The sequence below is a fragment of the Triplophysa rosa genome, linkage group LG12 (assembly GCF_024868665.1).
Source record: "Triplophysa rosa linkage group LG12, Trosa_1v2, whole genome shotgun sequence".
Lineage (NCBI taxonomy): Eukaryota > Metazoa > Chordata > Actinopteri > Cypriniformes > Nemacheilidae > Triplophysa > Triplophysa rosa.
Window position 1 is genome coordinate 14,751,476 of NC_079901.1, and position 18,013 is coordinate 14,769,488.

The following is an 18,013-nucleotide window of genomic DNA, read 5'->3' on the forward strand; positions in this document are numbered from 1 at the left end:
GCAAATAATATAATCCAGTGGTATAGTATGGGACTTTGGAACAAACCCAGACGAGTTTCTGCTTCTAGACTTCTAGATTTACATTGACAACAAATTACTGTATGGTATTTTGATGACAAAAATATATAGGAAGCATTTTCTTTTTTGTTTTGTTTTGTAATACTCAGTTTGCTTTAAATAACTTTGCACAATTGTTATTAGTTAGATTTTATTATATGTATTTAGGATTGTTTTTGCTATTCGCATTCCCGTTCAAACAGACCGGTGACCCATTTTGAAAGAGTTGAGAACCTCTTATATAGCACAAACGTTTGTTTTGTGTTCCTTGTAATCCTAAACCGTTCAAAAAGGGGACATTTAGTTTTCCTGGGCTGTTATTGAAACATGCCTGTCAGTGTTCCTTTTGCTGTACTTACTGGGGGACTTGTGGGTATTGATTGAATGCATTAACTTGGGTTGAAATAGGAGGAAAATATACAGGCCAGGAAAGAGACGGTGAGACTGCAGAAGCTCAGAATAGCCTCCCTCTTGTGTTCTCCCACACATCTGTTATGTCTCAGGTTAAATAAGAAGCCAGATTCTGCATCTTGTTTGCAGATTTTCTGAGCTGCTGTTTGTGAGATAAGTAAGCTGTTATTATGTGCTGTGGTAATTGTGCGTATGCGAACAGATTGTAAATAAACTGTAAACACGTTTTGGTCGTGTGTGCAGGTACAAAGGAGCTTCGGGCAGCTCGGCTGTTTGTGCGTTCACCATGGACCAGGTCGAAGAGGCTTTTAACGGCCGGTATCGAGAGGTTAACCGAGAGACGCAGCAGTGGTATACATACAACCACCCAGTGCCGGAACCGAGACCCGGGGCGGTACGTTTCGCAATCTAACCAGCCCTTATTAATACATATTGACTCCATTACACTTAATTGAGTCAGACTGCACTACCTTAAATTATTATTAACATCATAGCTCTAACCAATTATATAATACTGACTGAATAAATATGGTAAACAGGCACTTTAATGACATTTGCTGGGGGCTAAAGAACATGTTTTTCTTATTACTGATCATTTGAATTGTAATGAGAATTTGCAAGAGCTCTAACAGGCCGACTTTATTCTCACAAGGCGTCTAGACCGCAGCTTGTTTGTGTTCAGGTCGTCCGAGTACATCACATTCGCAATCTGAACTGGACATCCCGTGTTTACGTTGAATGTTGCATCAATACAGGCAGCCTGCTGCCGATATCACATTTCTCCACTACTCTCATTTCCTGCCTTTACGTTACACGGCCTGATGGTCATCTGATGATCGCTCGGAGAAAGAGAGGGATAGAGATGTTCTGCGGTGTGTTTTAAAGTGTCTGTATTTTTCCATCTCTGTTTCCTGTAGTGCATCACCAACGCTGCTCGGTCCCAGGGCATCTCCTCCTCCCTGCACATGCCTGATAAGGTGCTGAACTTCGTGAAGGATCATTTCCTCATGGATAACGTGATTCGCAGCCAGCCTCTGCTGCTTAAACGAAACGTGCGCTACACGCAGCTCGCAGTGCACCGAGTACATGCGCTCCACAACACGTATGATGTGCTTTTCATTGGCACAGGTGAGACACAAATGCTTTTAAACCTGAAGTTGCAATTTTGCTAAATATTTTAGATTTGGCATCTTAGGCATGCATGTCTTATTTTGTTTAATGCACTGAGGAAGCTAGGATTGCCCTTGGTGCCTTATCAAAAAACATGGGTGTGCAATGCCCCCTGTTGGAAAGCATCTGTAACTACACCTTCACCTTAAAAACGTTTTAAACCTGGACAGATTTGGGCCACATTGAGAAGAAATCTGCTAAATACCAAACAGCTATTATTCTGGTAATCTATTTGAAAAAAATTGTTCCCATCTGCAAGCCCATTTACTATAGAATGGACTTTTTTCTCTTTTTACAATCCTGATCGTCACCAAGCCACTTTCCACTTGTCACAGTAGCTTGCAAGACACTTGACAAGTCTGCGGACGTTGATGTCATGCTATCATGCTTGACTACAGCATCTCATGTCACTCATGTTACATTTCAGATGACGGCAGAATTCACAAAGCCATCAACGTTGGGAACAAGATGCACATCATTGAGGAGCTGGTGATTTTCCCTGAACCTCAGCCTGTTCAACACATAGAACTGCATGAAGACAAGGTGCTTTGAAATCCTTAATGTGTTCTTGTTTTGCCCACTGGAGAATCAAATGCATTGGGGAAATGACCGGATAAGGGAGCCTTTGATGTAGAAAGTCTGGAAAAGCATTATAGCGTACAGTATATCCTCATTGATATAACTGCGTCCCTGTTTTCAACCACCGGGGAACTGTGAGCAGATGGGAGAATGCTTTGTCTATACATAGATGTATATAACTCAGACTGCTTACATTTTGCTTGTATGTATAGTGTTACACTATAAGAGCTATTTGAAAATGTGTTATTGCCTCTGTCAGTGTAATTATCATCTATTAGTGTTTATGTAAACTACAACTACTTCTGTCTACAATAGTAATAGCATATAGTTGTGTAGTCCTAAGGAGGTGTCTCATTTTTGTTGTGTCTTCATTTCCAACAGGGACTGTTGTTTGTCTCCAGCTATTCCGGGTTGGTTGAAATCCCTCTAGCCAATTGCTCCAACTACCAAAGCTGCGGAGAGTGTATTATATCTAGAGATCCGTACTGTGCCTGGTCAGGAAAGCAGTGCTCAAATATCAGACATGGTCCAACTAAGAGGTTAGTGTGTTTCTGCATGCTGTAGAACCCATTAGACAAGTAGACAAGCATTAATTAATAAAGCATTGTCTAATGTAGAACCCATTAGACAAGTAGACAAGCAGTATAAACGGTTTAAAGGAACAACATAAACAAACGATACTGCGCATGCTCCCTTTTGTGGCCCAAACGTAACTTCCTGTACACACCCGCAAAGAATAGAGGACCTGCAGATTTTTTCTAATAACAAGCAAAAGAAATAACAAGTAAATGACATTAACAGTTGAAAGCATGTCTAGCCAGTATTATTTTGAGTTACCAGTAGAAGAAGCTTACTTGGCTAAACTTAATTTGTTGAACAGGTCGTATATCTTTGTCGCATTTGTTTATTTATTTTTTTTATATACAATAAAATATTAATATAAATAAAAAATATATACATATATAAATAGCCACTAGCCAGACTGATCAACAAACACAGACTGGGAGATAACTTCAGGCCAGGTACGTGCGTCTGATGAAACTGCCTATAGACGGTTTCATCTTAACAACATAAACAAACGTTACTGTACATGCACACTTTTGTGACCCCAACTTAACTTCCGGTACACATTCACAAACTATAGAGTGTCTTTAGATTGTTTCTGATAACAATCAAAAGAAACCGTTACTTGGCCAAACTTGCCTCTCCAATATTTTGAATTTAGACTGGGATACCTAGATGTCAGTGTACCATGCGGTTTCTTTAAATGCGACCAAACTACAGGACCCATTCAACAAATTGTTTATTTAATAAAATGAACATACAACAAAATTAAACAAATCCTTTATTTAATACAATTATTATTTAATAAAAAATATTATAAATTGATATTAACATAAATTAAATTATTTATAAATAGTTATATTATTAGACACTAGCCAAACACAAACTGGAAGTTAACTGGGGGTCAGGCGCGCGCTCGTCCGATGAAACGGTCTATACAAACCAATGTTATTATAGTTTATTTCAACTAAAACTATTAAATATTTCTGTTCCTTGAAATAAGATATTTGATTTGAAATATTATTTGAAAAACTACAACTTGAAATATTACGAAATATTAAGTTATATAATAAATAATTGAATGTGAATAAAAAATCTAAACTAAAACTGAAATAAAAATAAATTAAATTTATATAGCAACAGTTTTTATTGCACTAAACATGTAACAAATAAATAATAAACAAAACATAAAAATGTAATTAATGTTAATATGAAAGCTAAAAAGAAAAATCTATAGTAAATAACAACATTTACAAAATTTCGTTCTAGGTCTTTATTGCATAGACATTCAGAAGACATTGTAATGATCAAATTGTAAGTCAGTTGCTAAGTCGGTTATGAAAAATACCTTTGCTTTTGTTTTTCTAGCCAATGGCAACAAGATGTAGATGATGCTAACACCGCCATGTGCAAAATGGCCATGCCTAACCCTCGTTCTGGAAGACCAGCTCCACCACGTGAGTAAAAGCCATGCATTTTAATATCTTAACTCAATATAACATGTGTCCGTGACTAAAAACCCAATATATCCCACAGGTGTGCAGCCGTGTCGTCAGATTCAGATACCAGCCAACACATTTGAGGTTCTGCCCTGTAACCTGCGTTCCAACTTGGCTAAACGGCAATGGGAGTACAGCCATTCCGCTGAGCGGTTCGTCTACCCCAGCCCTGATGGTGGGCTAGTTGTAGTCGCCCAGGTGGACAGAGAGGAAGTTTATGAATGTTGGTCTGAAGAAGGCGGCTATCGACAACTTCTGGCCAATTACTGCATTAAAGCCGAGCCAGAAAGCACCACCCTAACAGGACGATCCCGGACACAGTTAGTGCCCCAGGGGGAGGCCATCATCCTGCCCGGAGAAACTTGGTCACCCCAGAAAACCAAAACTTACTGGAACGAGCTGATCGTGGTGTGTGCTTTACTTGTCTTCTCTCTGGTGGTCCTGTCGTTGTTCGTGGCTTACAGGAACCGTGACAGAATGAAGTCCATGCTTAAGGAAGGCGAGTGTCCCAACATGCAGCAGAAGAAGCCGCGGATTCCAGGGAAGCACACGGAGAGCCTTCCGTTAAACGGCAACAATATCCCGCCCTCGGTGTCCGACCACAAGGGCTACCAGACCCTCAATGATAACTACATCTGTAGTACACCCACCCACGAATGCTCATCGCCTGAGAACAGCAAAAGCTTCTCCGAATCAGAGAAAAGACCGCTGAACTTAAAAGAGAGCCACGTGGAGATCTCGCCGACGTGCCCGCGGCCTCGGGTGCGGCTCGGCTCGGAGATCAAAGACTCCATCGTTTAGGTCTAGAAATATGATGAAACGTGGTTGGAACGACTGTTAAAAAAGTGGCCTGTGATTGAACAGCACCAAGCGAGGAACAGACTGAAATGACTGGATTACATACCATCACTGGGATTTATTTTGCACTTTGTCCTCTAATTATGTCTCGGTGATCTGTTCTCATTTCTCAGTCACTGCCTGTGAAGCTCTCAGAGAGCCGCGATGAGCGGTACGCAAGGCCTTTGTAGCTAGTACACTTTGAAATCACGATGGGCATCGTGAGACGCCGATCATGCGGTCCTAAAGCGTACCTGCCCAGTCCGTCCTAAACGTCCGATGGCATCTTCGTGAAAGCAATACAATGCCCTCAGGGCCGACCTGTCATGCTCCCATCTCATCCCCCCGTCTGCTGCTTAGCAGAGCTAGTTTTCAGATAAAACCCAAGAACATGACAAAACCTTAGTCTATAGCGGAGTCAACTAGAATTTTAGTGCCTGACGTTAGATGGTTAGTCTGCATTTGAGCATTAAACAGAATATAGGGAGTAGTGGTACATCAAAAGCTTTGACGAAGCCCGATGATATATGCAAAATTTTCAGGCGGTATATCATCACGACCTCAGCACATAGCGGGCATACTATGCAAATCTCATGAATGAATCTAAATGGAGAAGCATGTGTAGAGAGCTAACAAATACAGCTGCTCGAGTTCAATAAGTGATGCCACGTCCTTAGTATTCTACACAACTTCTCAGAGATACACACGATAAGTATGCAAGTGAGGTTAAGGTACAATCGAGACGAGCGCATGGCGGGGTTTCAGTATGTGGAGGTCTCCAAAGAAGACACATTAGCAATACTACACTATGAGTATATACAAGACTCAAATTTAAAAGTTAAAAAGAAAGTGTCTTTAAAAATGAGATCACTATTCCCCCACCAACCAAACAAAATCTGTTGCTAATAGAGAAAACGTAGACTTGGTTAACACAGATAATGACCAAAATCTGTTGAGATTGTTTACTGATCCAAATTGGTGATCTATTGTGCCAAATGATTTGAAATCAATCTTTCAAAAGCCAGAGAGCAAGGGACGTTCTCCTAAAAGTGTACTTGTGTCCGATTAAAGATATTTATACTGCCGTGTTGTAAACTCATAGGTTAAAAATTCTACTGATGTATTTGCATGCGGATAGAATGGCAACGTTCATGTCCTCAGTGTATGCAAACACACGGTTACGTGGTTAAGGCTTTACATGCCACTTTTATGTGATGCGATCTACGCTACGTGAAAAGTGACCGGCAGATTTTTTCCATGAAAAAGTGCCATGCTCACTGTATCACCTTAAGTCAACGGTAGGCTAACTGATGTTTCTGGGTGGGAGCAATGACATAGTGAAATGGTCCGTTATAAATAGTCATCTGCCAAGGAAGTAATAGTGGTTCGATTTTAAATTCAAACAGTGCTACTCTTGGCTGCTACAAAGCAATGGAAACCACAAAACAAGACATACAAATATATGTTATTATAGCATATCATAGCATAGCATCAACATATGGATCCATGTAAAAATGTACAGTTCAGAACACAGAAAAAGATTTTGTTTGATTCCAGTATCATTCATTATAAAAATGCCCAAAGACAAGCATTGTATATTGCACCACCCTAGTGTGTAATATATATTCGATTTCATTGCCATTAATCTTTAAAGATCACAAGGACATTTGTGTTGTGAATGTAGTAATATATTGATTGAAAGTGTTCCAAAATGATTCTTTCAATAGAAACATTGTGTCTTATTTAAAATCTAAAGAGGATTTGTTACTTTCACATCATCTGACAAAGTAGCTGTGCATTGGGAAAGCTGCTGGTGAACAATGAGAGGTGTATAATTGTATTGTATTTGTAATGGGAGGCCGTGAAAGGCTTTTAAAGCTACTTTTGAAAGATACAATTATCAGCTGCTTTTAAGCAAAATGCATTTGCGCAGAATGTGGAAATGTTTTAAACGAAAGTGTCTGGGAATGAGTATTCTCTTGCCAATTCTGAAGCAAGCACCAGCTTTGGTTATATGGATGCCTCCAAGCAAGATGTTGTGACTCGAAGGTTGCGTTGAAACAAATGTATTCTTGTAGCCTTTTTGTGACTTCAACACATGTGAATGAAGAGCAAACCTCACATGCATGTCTGCTCTGGTGGACTACACAGTAGATTATTCTAGTACCTTGTAAAGTCGCAAACCACTGTATATTGAATGGTTATCTGTGCAGCAGTCCACTGCAAGGGTGTGTCTCCACTGTGCTTATACAGTGCCTCCAGAGATCCGTTAATATATACATTAATCACACACACATACACTTACTGCATATGTTTAAAGCACAAAAAAGAAAAACTATGTATTTGTAACAATGATATAAATATGATTTACATGTACCCAGACCTCTGTTTGAAAATCACTTTCAAAATATTGTCATGCAAAAATAATTTAAATTGTAAGCAAATTTGTTTTTCAGTAACTCAGATTATGATCATTAGCGTGCCGTTTTTACAGAGTAGACAATGTGAAAAATTCACTGTACATCAGCTGCTACCTGCGAGCGGTAGATCACGTATAGACAGCTATACAGTATAGTCACATATTTCTCTCAGACATCGGAGTGTAGTCTTCTATACTCTTAATCGCTCAAAAACATTCTTTATAAATGCGCACCGAGATGCTCTCTAATCTATTGTAAGTTAATGTCTTGTAAACTTTATTGTAAAAGTGTATTTGTACATTTTGCTGCCAATGTAAAGAAAAAATACTGTTGTTAAATGTATTTTTTGTATTATACATCACTACTGTTTTTGTTGTTTTTATTATATTGTACATAAAAGCACTTTAATTTTAATTTTTTAAATAAAAGAAATAAACCCAAGTTATGATTTGTCTTTTTTACATTCACACTTCACTTCTTCTCTGAGTAATGGTCCGGTACCAAACAAACTTTAATATAATCCCGTCGTTATATTAATGTCTGTTTAAGGGTTTGTAGGAATTCTGTTATATTTCTCCCAATGGCATAGCCAGAATTTTGTTTTGTTTTTTGGCGGGGTCCCATTTTAAAAATGAGGGGCCACTAAAATGAAATATGGGAGTTCCAGACATAAATTGCCAATGATTTGTCCAGAAGATATCTTTCATAAATACACGTCTTTGTTGAATCAAATGTGCATGAGCTCTCCGAAACTGTCCCTTAATAATACTGCCATCATGTGGCAACAGTTGGTTATTGACGTCAATATTTCACAGGCTGTTGAACACAACAATCCAGTTAAATACAGTAACTGCCAATATGAACCTATATGTCAACGTAAATCTTTTTTTTTCAGTTATGGTCAAATGAATAATAGCTTCCTGTCGGATTTTCTATTAATAGCCTACTTCTTTATGTGAGTGGGTGTGTCTGACGTGGATTAGTTAACTATGACTAACTCGCTTGTAAACACTTCAGTTTCGTTTAGATTTAGGTGGGGTACACTCGTTACACAATGACTCGAGAAGTAAAAAAATTAGTTGATGAGTTTTGTATAGTTCGGATGTATAACTGTGGCAACCCCAATGTGCAGTTATTCAGCTGAAGGGTCAAGTCAGGGGTTTTGAACCTATTGGGTGTAGTCAAAAGACTGTATGCGGACATCACCAAACTATTGTACAAAGGCAGGCCAACGGTCTTCAGTAGATCAGTCCTCACCTGTTAGGGAGATAATTAACAGTACAGAAGTGAAGAATGTGACGTTATCCCTGGCTGCGACGCGCATACAGTACGTCAATATTTTTCATTAATCCTTCTCTAGTCTCCCTAAATGTTGCATTCGTAAATGCAAAACGTTTTGAAAAAAATGCAATGTTTTTTAAACCCGAAATTAAAATATACAAATATATATTTATATAAAAATAGAAATCGAAAAAACAAAACCCGTCTTTTTAAGTACGTAGGTTTCTAATTTGTTATTGTATTGTATTGGAACTGATAAATAAAAAATAATAAAATAAAACATACTGTAGTTAATGAACTGTAAATTATTGTGATAAAAGCATCTGCCAATGTAGAAAAACATGCAAACGTTTATAGTGAGCGCAACATACGACTGTAATGACAACAGACAACCCAAATTAAAGGGATAAACCACTTATTCACAATTCATACACGTTTGCTGTAACCAGCTTCTCACTGTAAATGTGGGCTGGCTCTGAGATTGCAACCACGCCTACCTCCACAAACCATCCAATAAACAACAAACTTGATAGTGGATTGGTTACACGGTGAGATAATTACCTCTATCATCCAATCTCTCGTGCCTCCGTACCCGCCTCTAGTTTCAATCCAGTTTTCAGCGCACCTGTAGCTGATGTGTGTGCTGCTAGATCACAAATATTCGGCTTTCACTAATCTTCACAAACTTCTCTTTAACTTCAGTATTTTTTCCTCACTTCCACTTTTTTTGGGGTGGGATTTACCGGTGCATTTTACAGGTGTTAAGCGGGGCTTAGAGTCCGAGTAACCGTTTGTTTGTCCTCCCGAAGTTCAGTTAGACGATGAACCAAACTGACTTGCGGAGACTTTTTGCGGCGTGTGATGGGAATAGGTCAGGAAGGATTGAATTCGAGGATTTCACCAATGTTTGTACTGAGCTTAATGTGCCCGCTGAAGACATAAGGACTTTGTTTAAGAAGTTCGACCTGGATGGAGACGGATACATCAATTTCAACGATTTTTCGTCGAGCTTTCGGGAAGTATCCGAAGCGTTGAATCTGGCTTTGTTGGGCAGCAGTTTGCAAAGTCAAAGAAGTGCTTGGGATGAATTTGAAAACACGTTAGATGGAGATGTGGCCTATTATTTGGGAAGGTATGAAAATCATTGGGGCAGAATATACTGTAACTTACCTGTTGCAACTGATACGAGTGTAGATTAGATTTTTTATGATCTGTAGCCTACTGTTTAAAAGTTTAGGGTCCTTTTACTGAAGTCGTAAATATTCCGGTTTGATGGCGTATGCTTGTACGTTTTAAATTGTTTTGTTGGCAAAAAATATTGTGCAAAGTCCAAACTTGTGTTTCTTTCATTGCGAAACAAACCGTATTTTTGTGTTTGAATTATTTTTAATGGGTGACCAAAAAACGAGACTAGAATAATACACTAGTACATAATTAGAAATTCTGGACAAATTTTGACTATGTTAAACGTGATCAAATGCAACCATTTTGATTAATTGATTTATTTTCCATAGTTACTTTTGTGTTGTTCCATGTTATCTACATTTTTCCTGGCAGTTGGATTCAGCAACAAAAGTTAGATCTACTCCTGTTGTGTTTGTGAAATATATTGTGCCTAATACCTTGTGTTGTGACCGTAGGCAGTTGGACTCATTGAGTGAGTTGTATGAACAGATCCACTCCACATCAGATGAGCAGCTACTGCAGCAGTATGAGGATCTCATTAAGAGTTTCGTGGCCGAAAGCAGAGAGCACAGAATGGAGAACGAGCAACTGGAGACCAGTCTCAGGAGGTGAGAGACATTTTGGCCTTTCCGACGTTCAGCTGCTGTGAAGGGAAACAAATGTTGCTACAGCTGCTTTGGCTCCTTAGATTGTTATATGATAAGTGATATCGTGGTCAAGGTGTTGCCACCGCAGCTGAGATATTATGAAGGACAATAATGAAGGTGTGATGTGTAATGAAGCTTTGGACCGATGGTGGACAACAGTCCCACCAGAGGTCTGAGGCCTGCAGGTGCTTTTCCCTTTTAAAGGTCTAATGTGTAATTGTTGGAGGATCTATTGACAGAAATGCAATATAATATACATTACTATGTGTTTAGAGGTGCATGAAGTTCTTACATAATGAAGCGTTATGTATTTATTACCTTAGAATGAGCTATTTATGTCTACATACACAGCGGGTCCTCTTGCGTGGAATTCACCATGTTGTTTCTACGGTAGCCCTAAACTGACAAACTGCTTTACAGAGTGCGTTTCGAAAATACGTTATTTCCTTCGGCAAAGAAGCAAAAACGTGACAACATTTTGGTTCCTTGTCAGCCACCATAGTGCTTTGAAGGGGGGGGGGCGGTGGTGAAGTGAGCTGTTGATTGCTATTCGCAACGCTAAATCTCACACACTGGTCCTTTGATGTAGTAAAAATAAGACCATAAAGCTTTGAAACTGTAGTACAGTTCAGTAGAATAGTCATCTTGTGATTTGTGTATTTGTTTTGGTTTATAGTTGGCGAATTGTTTTGGAATCTTTTTTTTGTAGATAACTTTGAAGTACTACATGAGTACTATGAATTTCAGTTTTTACTTAAATTGCACTTTAAACTGTTTTTATTGTGTGGTTTATGGTTGTGTCATGACATCATTACAAACTTCCTCATCTACTACAATGCACTGTAGAGCGAATAGAAGCAAACACCAAAATGATGTTTTTAAGCTTTTAATGGTTTCAGGTTCTAAGTGTTTGTTGTAATATTTAAACAAGCCATTTTATTCTTAAAGGAGGAAATTGTACAGCTTAGTAACTCGACCCTGATTTTCAAAGTCTTTCTATTTTCTCAGAATCAACTTAAGAATGTCATTTTATGCTTTGTAATTTCTTGGCTGAGTGGTTCAGTAGGTGTGGACGCTCTGTTTTCACAGTGAGCTGGAGACCCGGGCTTTACTGTGTGTTTAGCGCGAGGCTGTTTGCTTCACGTCACATAGTTGTGTCTCATGTTCACAAGAGCCCTGCCTTCTCTGTTTTCCTTCGTCAGAAGTTTGCTCAACTTGCTGGTTATGATAAGACTGTGTAGCTTAAAGGAGTAATTCACTGCTACAGGTAGTTCCAGGGAACAACATTTCTTGGAGATCTGGATGTGGGTGTGCCTACATTGAAGTGTACTGTATATATAGACCTTAAAATCAGTTTCTGGTGATTTAAAGTGTGCTTTTTGACTTGCTGTTATGCAGGACAGAGGAACTGACCAGCAGTCAGTTTGCAGAGATGGAGGAGGACCTGCAGCAGCACCTGGCCCGCACAGAGGCAAGAGTTAGAGAAGAGGTGAGACGGCTAGCAAGTCGGCTATAAAAAATGAGCATACTGGAACCAATGTGCATTATGTTATGATATGCTATGAATTATGTCTTTGAAGGGATGCTTCACCCAAAAATGAAAATTCTGTCATCATTTACTCACCTTCGAGTTGTTCCAAATGTGTATCAATTTCTTTGTTCTGATGAACACAGAGAAAGATATTTGGAAGAATGCTTGTAACCAAACAGATCTCAACACACATTGACTACCATAGTAGGAAAAAAAACAATGGTAGTCAAAAGTGTCCCAGAACTGTTTGCTGTCCTACATTCTTCAAAATGTCTGAAGTATCCCTTTAAGTCCGTATACTATTCATGTTGAAAAAGCTCGATTGGAGGTTCAGACTATTCCTGTAGTCCAGCGAGCAGTTTTTTCAACAGGTCCAGCCTTGCTCTGTGTGCACAATGGCGTCTCTATGAGCGCTTGTAAATGCCTCTTTATTAGGCCTGTGCATATGAGGAAAAGACTCTACTTGGGTTTCATGTACGCAGGAGCGAAGGAAATGTGACGAATCTGTTGCAGTACTCCAAATCAAGCATGAGAATGAGCTGGCTGACCTGCATGCTGCGATAGAGAGTCTCACAAAGGTGGGAGAATGATTGGTTTGTCATTCCAGAAATCATTGTGTGCTGCTTCTGTATTTGGTTTTTACTGTAACACTGGTCACGTTGCATTTAATATTAGGAATATCAAGAGCAGTCGAAATTAACCAGCCCCAGAGAAGATGCCATCAGATTAAGATCACAGATTAGAGATTTAATGCAGGTAAAAATCTGAAATGTCGTTCTCACAACCCATCCATACCACTTACAGCGCTCTTCATAAGTTTACAGTCATAAATGTTTTCTTGAATTACCCACAGATTCTTTCCTGTGTAAAGCATCCCGAGTCCTTGATACTAAAATGAAATGTTATGTTTTTTTGCCTTGGATTTCTGTATTTTCTAGGACAATGAAGAATTAAGGAACTCCCTCATGAAAGCCCAGATGAACGTCTCCATTCTCCAGGTGGAGTTGGACAGATTGAAGAACGCATTCACTGAGCAAAATCTTCAACACGAGAGGTGAGAAAGTTGACTTTACCTCTCTTACCTTGTAAATTTATATGCATGTTAACCCCTCCTTCAATATTCATTAACTCGACTTGTTTTTATTATTCTGACAGGGAAAGTGATGAACTGAAAAAAATGGTGATTGAATACCAGTCTTACTCGAGTCATATCGAAATTCTGCAGTAAGTTTATTCCGTCCTTCTCATTAATTGTCAATTTTATAATTTGTTGCTCTGTTCAGTATTAAACATGTCACTTTTAAAATTAAAAACTTTTTCACATCAGGGAAATGAACAAGAAGTTGTACGACAGCAATGATGGGTTACGCTCTACTCTGACTCAGGATAACGCCTCTACAAAAAGACGGGTAACATTTTCATAGCTTTTAAATTTGTGTTGATACGTTTATTATAAACATCACACCATTAGCCTTTCCAATATACACACACACCCAGTTTTTCGGGTTTTCTAATTTATTCATTTACAAACACATTACCATTTAAATGTTTATTATTCTATAGCTCTCACCCAGAAATGAAGTTCCTCCGAGGAAGATGAAGCCGCTTCGACAGAGCACAATGAACCAGGGCAGGTGATTATTCTCTGCTGGTTACTCAGCATTTGTTGCAGTTGTACCTTGACAGAAACTAATGCTAAATAAACATCAAAGATGCTATCTTGTTTATGCCCAAGCTTGTTTTCCTTATTGATGACATTTCTGTATGGCACTGTTAGTTTCGCAGAGGAGGACACTATGGTCCTGGTTAAGAATTGGGCTGATAGATATTTGGATAGTGGAGTTTCCATTCAGACTGACACGGAGCCAATGTCAGCCAGCGATTATGACAGTGACGACAGCCAAGAGACGGCACATCGTAGCTACTCTTATATTCCATCATCTGAGCTGGAGGTAAGCCTGCATGTTAGGCTTACAGCATTAGTTTAGCACTGTACTAGAAGCTTCCAACACCAAAGAAAATTCCTTGTGTGTGCAAGCACACTTGGCAATAAAGCTCTTCTGATTCTGATTCTGATTCTAAGTACAGTACATATCACTAAAGCAAAAGGTGGATGGTGCGTGCATGCCTACACCTTGGTTAAATAACAATGCCGTGTCTGTAGGTTTCAGACCTGAAATCTGAAGGTATGGGATCTGTAGCTCGTAGCACAGTTGGCTCAATAACCTCTTCGCTTCGGCGACGACTGTCTGCTTTTCCTGTCAAGGTAGTTCTTGCCATGTTATAAATGTAATATGTACGTAAACAATTCTTGTAACTTTCACATGTTGTGTGTTTTGCGTTTGATGTTTTTCACTCTTTATTTTTTACATTGTTACAAGCATTGCTGTGTTATTTTGTATAATGATCTTTAAGTTTTTGTTGGTTTTATGGAATAAAGTTGTGATACCAACTTTGTTAATCTTATTATGACAATTTCTTGTTCAATTCTGTTCTCAGCAAACTGAAACTCAGCTTCATGACACTGAGGATCTGGCTCCAGTGTACCGTCTGGTGTTAGCTGGGGATGCTGGGTCAGGAAAATCCAGCTTCTTACTACGACTGAGTCTCAATGAATTCAAAGGAGATATACAGACAACTCTTGGTAAGAAAATCCAAAAAGCATATTTTAGTCAAACGTGCTCTAGAAATGTTCAGTGTCCAGAATTACTGTACCATATGAACATCATAAGGATTGAATGTACTATAACATTAACTTCGCTGCCATTCTGGTAGGTGTTGATTTTCAAATGAAGAAGATGTTGGTTGATGGTGAGAAAACAAACCTTCAGATCTGGGACACTGCTGGACAGGAAAGGTATGTGCTTCATTTCTAAGAAGTTAGAACAGTGTGTTTGAAATTCATTATTAAGGTGGGAATCTAAATGGGTTTGTTAGTGACATCATCATGCTTTGCAATTTAAAGTTGCCCATTTTAACGTGTCAGAGCTACATGGGTTGTGCCCACTAAAGCTTGTAATTAAAGTTGGTTTAGGGTCTATTATAGGGGCTATTTTATGATGCAGATGAATTTCTAATTTAGTGCTGCAAAGCACATTTTGGCTAGTCTTTTTGCAGTAAAAATGACACATAAATCTGTTCTCATACGCAGATTCCGCAGCATTGCTAGGTCATATTTTCGCAAAGCACATGGAGTGCTGTTGTTGTACGATGTCACGTCTGAGAGCAGTTTTCTAAACGTCCGTGAATGGGTGGAACAGATTCGGGTACAGTGACATATTAAATGCTTCTGTTGCGAGCGATTCACAAGTATTGTGCAGATTTATTAAACTAGTGTGTTTCACCTTGCAGGAGTCAACAGATGAAGACATCCCCATGTGTGTGATCGGGAACAAGGTGGATTTGAGGGCCGAGAGGCCAGAAGGAAGCTGTGTGACTGCTTTTCATGGTGAAAAACTTGCTATGGTGAGTCTTGTCAGTTTTGGGATGATTGAAATGAGCATTATGACAGTTCTAATAGATGCTGTCTATTGCTGTAGACATACAATGCCATGTTCTGTGAGGCAAGTGCAAAAGAGGGAACAAATGTTATAGAGGCAGTTTTACATTTAGCAAGGTAAGATGCATCCTCATTTTAACATCGTTTAAAAATCCAAAGATGTGTTATAGTTTAAGAAAGTATTTAAGGTTTTACAGCAGTTGTTAATCATTATCACAGAGAAGTAAAGAAACACGCAAAGCTGAGACGGCGGTCCCAATCACAGGTTAAGCTGAGTCTTCACAATCGAAGGAAGACACTGAACAACTGCTGTGGAGTTTAAGTTTTGCTGGTCATTACTCTAAAATGCCCAGAGATAACAGGTTTACTTGACACAAATTAGTATTTTAAAGTCGGTGCTTTAGTAAAGGTACCTTTTTAATACTGTTTGTAGTGGTAATTTTACCCCATGAAGTCATTCGTCATTTGAAGAATTTTTGCAAAATAAACCTTTTTATAGAGCTGGTCACTTTTAAGCAATTTTAAAAATGTCTTTACTTTGTTTTGTAGTTTAGTTTGTCAAAGTGTTTAAAGCTCACTGATCAAATGTATAACGGTACGTTTGCCTTCAAATGATCAAAATTCACTTCAGGGTTCAGTGTTAATTTTAATGTTTATTTTGTGTATTTGTTGCAATTTGAATGACTAATGTTTAAGTATATGTTCATATAAATGTTTGTAACATAATTATATTAAATAAGTTTTTAGATTTGGTATAAGCTCAAATGATTTTCTCATTAATACAGTCTCTTGCAGTTTAAGAGGTCTGGAAACAAGTGATGGATACAATTGGAACAACCTAAACTCGTATGCCTTCAGCAAACCAGGCTTTGTTGTGACACTTGAGCTTTTTAAGTTTCATAGGCCCAAATGTCAATGATCTTTAAAGTGACTGGATAGCTCCATGCAGGAAAAGCAGTGACAACAAATGCATTGTTTTATACCCAGTATTTAATTGAAAAATCTTAAGAAAATGTAAGAACCTAATTTTATGGGTACTAAAATAATTAATTTAGTCAAAATTAACTATTTATCAATATTCTGAATTATAAATCTGAAAGTCTTTGTCTGCCCAATAACTACTGGAAACTGTAACTTCTAAATGGCCAGCAAACCATTTCTCATGCAAATGTCAAAAAACACTGAACTTTTGGCTACACTTTATTCAGTTGTTCAGTAAAGTAAATGAACATTAAAAGACATGTTATTAAAAAGACATGTTATTAAAGACAAGTAAACAGTCAGTAAAGAACTATCTCTTTCGAGTTGCTCATGTTATCAGGGGTCGCCACAGCTGTTTTACACCGCATGTAGTCAGTAAATAAAAACAAATGAACAAAACAAAAAAAAGACAAGCTAGCACATAATAACAGAAGACATTAAACATTGCTTTAGGTTTTTAGGCTTAATGGTGTTCAGATACAGATATAATCAAATGCAAAATAATATTTTCAGATGACACACGTTGCGTGCATTCGCATTTATAATACGTCTGTCCAAGCAGCCAACGCCTCTGTTCCGGCCCCATACGTTAGCGGCCCACCGGGAAATTGCCTGTTACGTCAGATGGCCAGTCCGCCCCTGCACAGCGCTGTAGTTAAATAAACATGTTTCAGGTTAAAGAACGTGTTTCTTAATGTGACCACTAAAAACCAACAAACTGATGAAAATGCGGGACATTTTGTCAATATGCGACGTGTGGGACAAGGGGTGAAAATGCTGTGCGGTACAACGCATAGCGGGACGGGTGGTCGAGGCGAGCATGCCATGTGAATTCACAGCAGACATTTTCATTAATTATAAATGTGCATATAGTTTATATGACACAGTACAGTGGGACAGCTGAAGTATTTTAAATCGTCGTTGTTTTAATTCGTTCGACTGGGGGGTGTAACATTACCGGGTGTACAGCACCGTAATATCAACATATAGTACAAACCTGAAAAAAAAAAACTTTTTAATATTCTAAATATAGTAAGATTTCTATTGTCCAAACTATGGTAATATTCTTATGTGAAACTTCAATATCTTCAAGTCAATATTGGAGTCAGTCAAACCCGCAGGAGTTCGACAAGAGAGCGTTTATGAGCATCTGCCAACGGCTAAACGTCACAATTCTGGTCATTTTTTATCAGTTTTGGCCATCTTTCGGATTGGCTCACCCAAAGGGCCGCTATCTTTCATCCCCACCAACCTTCCTCTAGAATAATCCACACCATCGCGAGAATTTTCGGTACCGAGGGTAACGATTCTGATTGGGTGCCAAAGAATCTAATAAAGGTATTTTGATGTCA

At 38.6% G+C, this 18,013-nt stretch overlaps 2 protein-coding genes across 4 annotated transcripts in view; both read left to right on the top strand.

The window, feature by feature from the left end:
* Nucleotides 1–7,972, top strand: part of sema4ba (sema domain, immunoglobulin domain (Ig), transmembrane domain (TM) and short cytoplasmic domain, (semaphorin) 4Ba) — a 60,085-nt gene extending 52,113 nt beyond the window's left edge. For all 3 annotated transcript variants that reach the window (XM_057347511.1, XM_057347512.1, XM_057347510.1), the window contains exons 10-15: nucleotides 712–862; nucleotides 1,386–1,596; nucleotides 2,066–2,181; nucleotides 2,599–2,756; nucleotides 4,150–4,238; nucleotides 4,318–7,972. In XM_057347511.1, the coding sequence (XP_057203494.1) occupies nucleotides 712–862; nucleotides 1,386–1,596; nucleotides 2,066–2,181; nucleotides 2,599–2,756; nucleotides 4,150–4,238; nucleotides 4,318–5,081 (1,489 nt within the window). In that variant the 3' untranslated portion in view covers nucleotides 5,082–7,972. The remainder of the gene's footprint in view (nucleotides 1–711; nucleotides 863–1,385; nucleotides 1,597–2,065; nucleotides 2,182–2,598; nucleotides 2,757–4,149; nucleotides 4,239–4,317) is intronic.
* Nucleotides 7,973–9,442: 1,470 nt separating this feature from the next.
* Nucleotides 9,443–16,306, top strand: zgc:162879 (ras and EF-hand domain-containing protein). Its single transcript, XM_057348421.1, has 17 exons — nucleotides 9,443–9,950; nucleotides 10,459–10,611; nucleotides 12,049–12,139; nucleotides 12,664–12,759; nucleotides 12,857–12,937; nucleotides 13,120–13,235; nucleotides 13,337–13,405; nucleotides 13,509–13,590; nucleotides 13,745–13,815; nucleotides 13,959–14,133; nucleotides 14,346–14,447; nucleotides 14,681–14,825; nucleotides 14,957–15,038; nucleotides 15,333–15,447; nucleotides 15,533–15,646; nucleotides 15,721–15,797; nucleotides 15,900–16,306. Exons 1-17 carry the CDS (start codon nucleotides 9,640–9,642, stop codon nucleotides 16,000–16,002), a joined length of 1,983 nt encoding a protein of 660 aa, XP_057204404.1. The 5' UTR covers nucleotides 9,443–9,639; the 3' UTR covers nucleotides 16,003–16,306.
* Nucleotides 16,307–18,013: the final 1,707 nt, after the last annotated feature.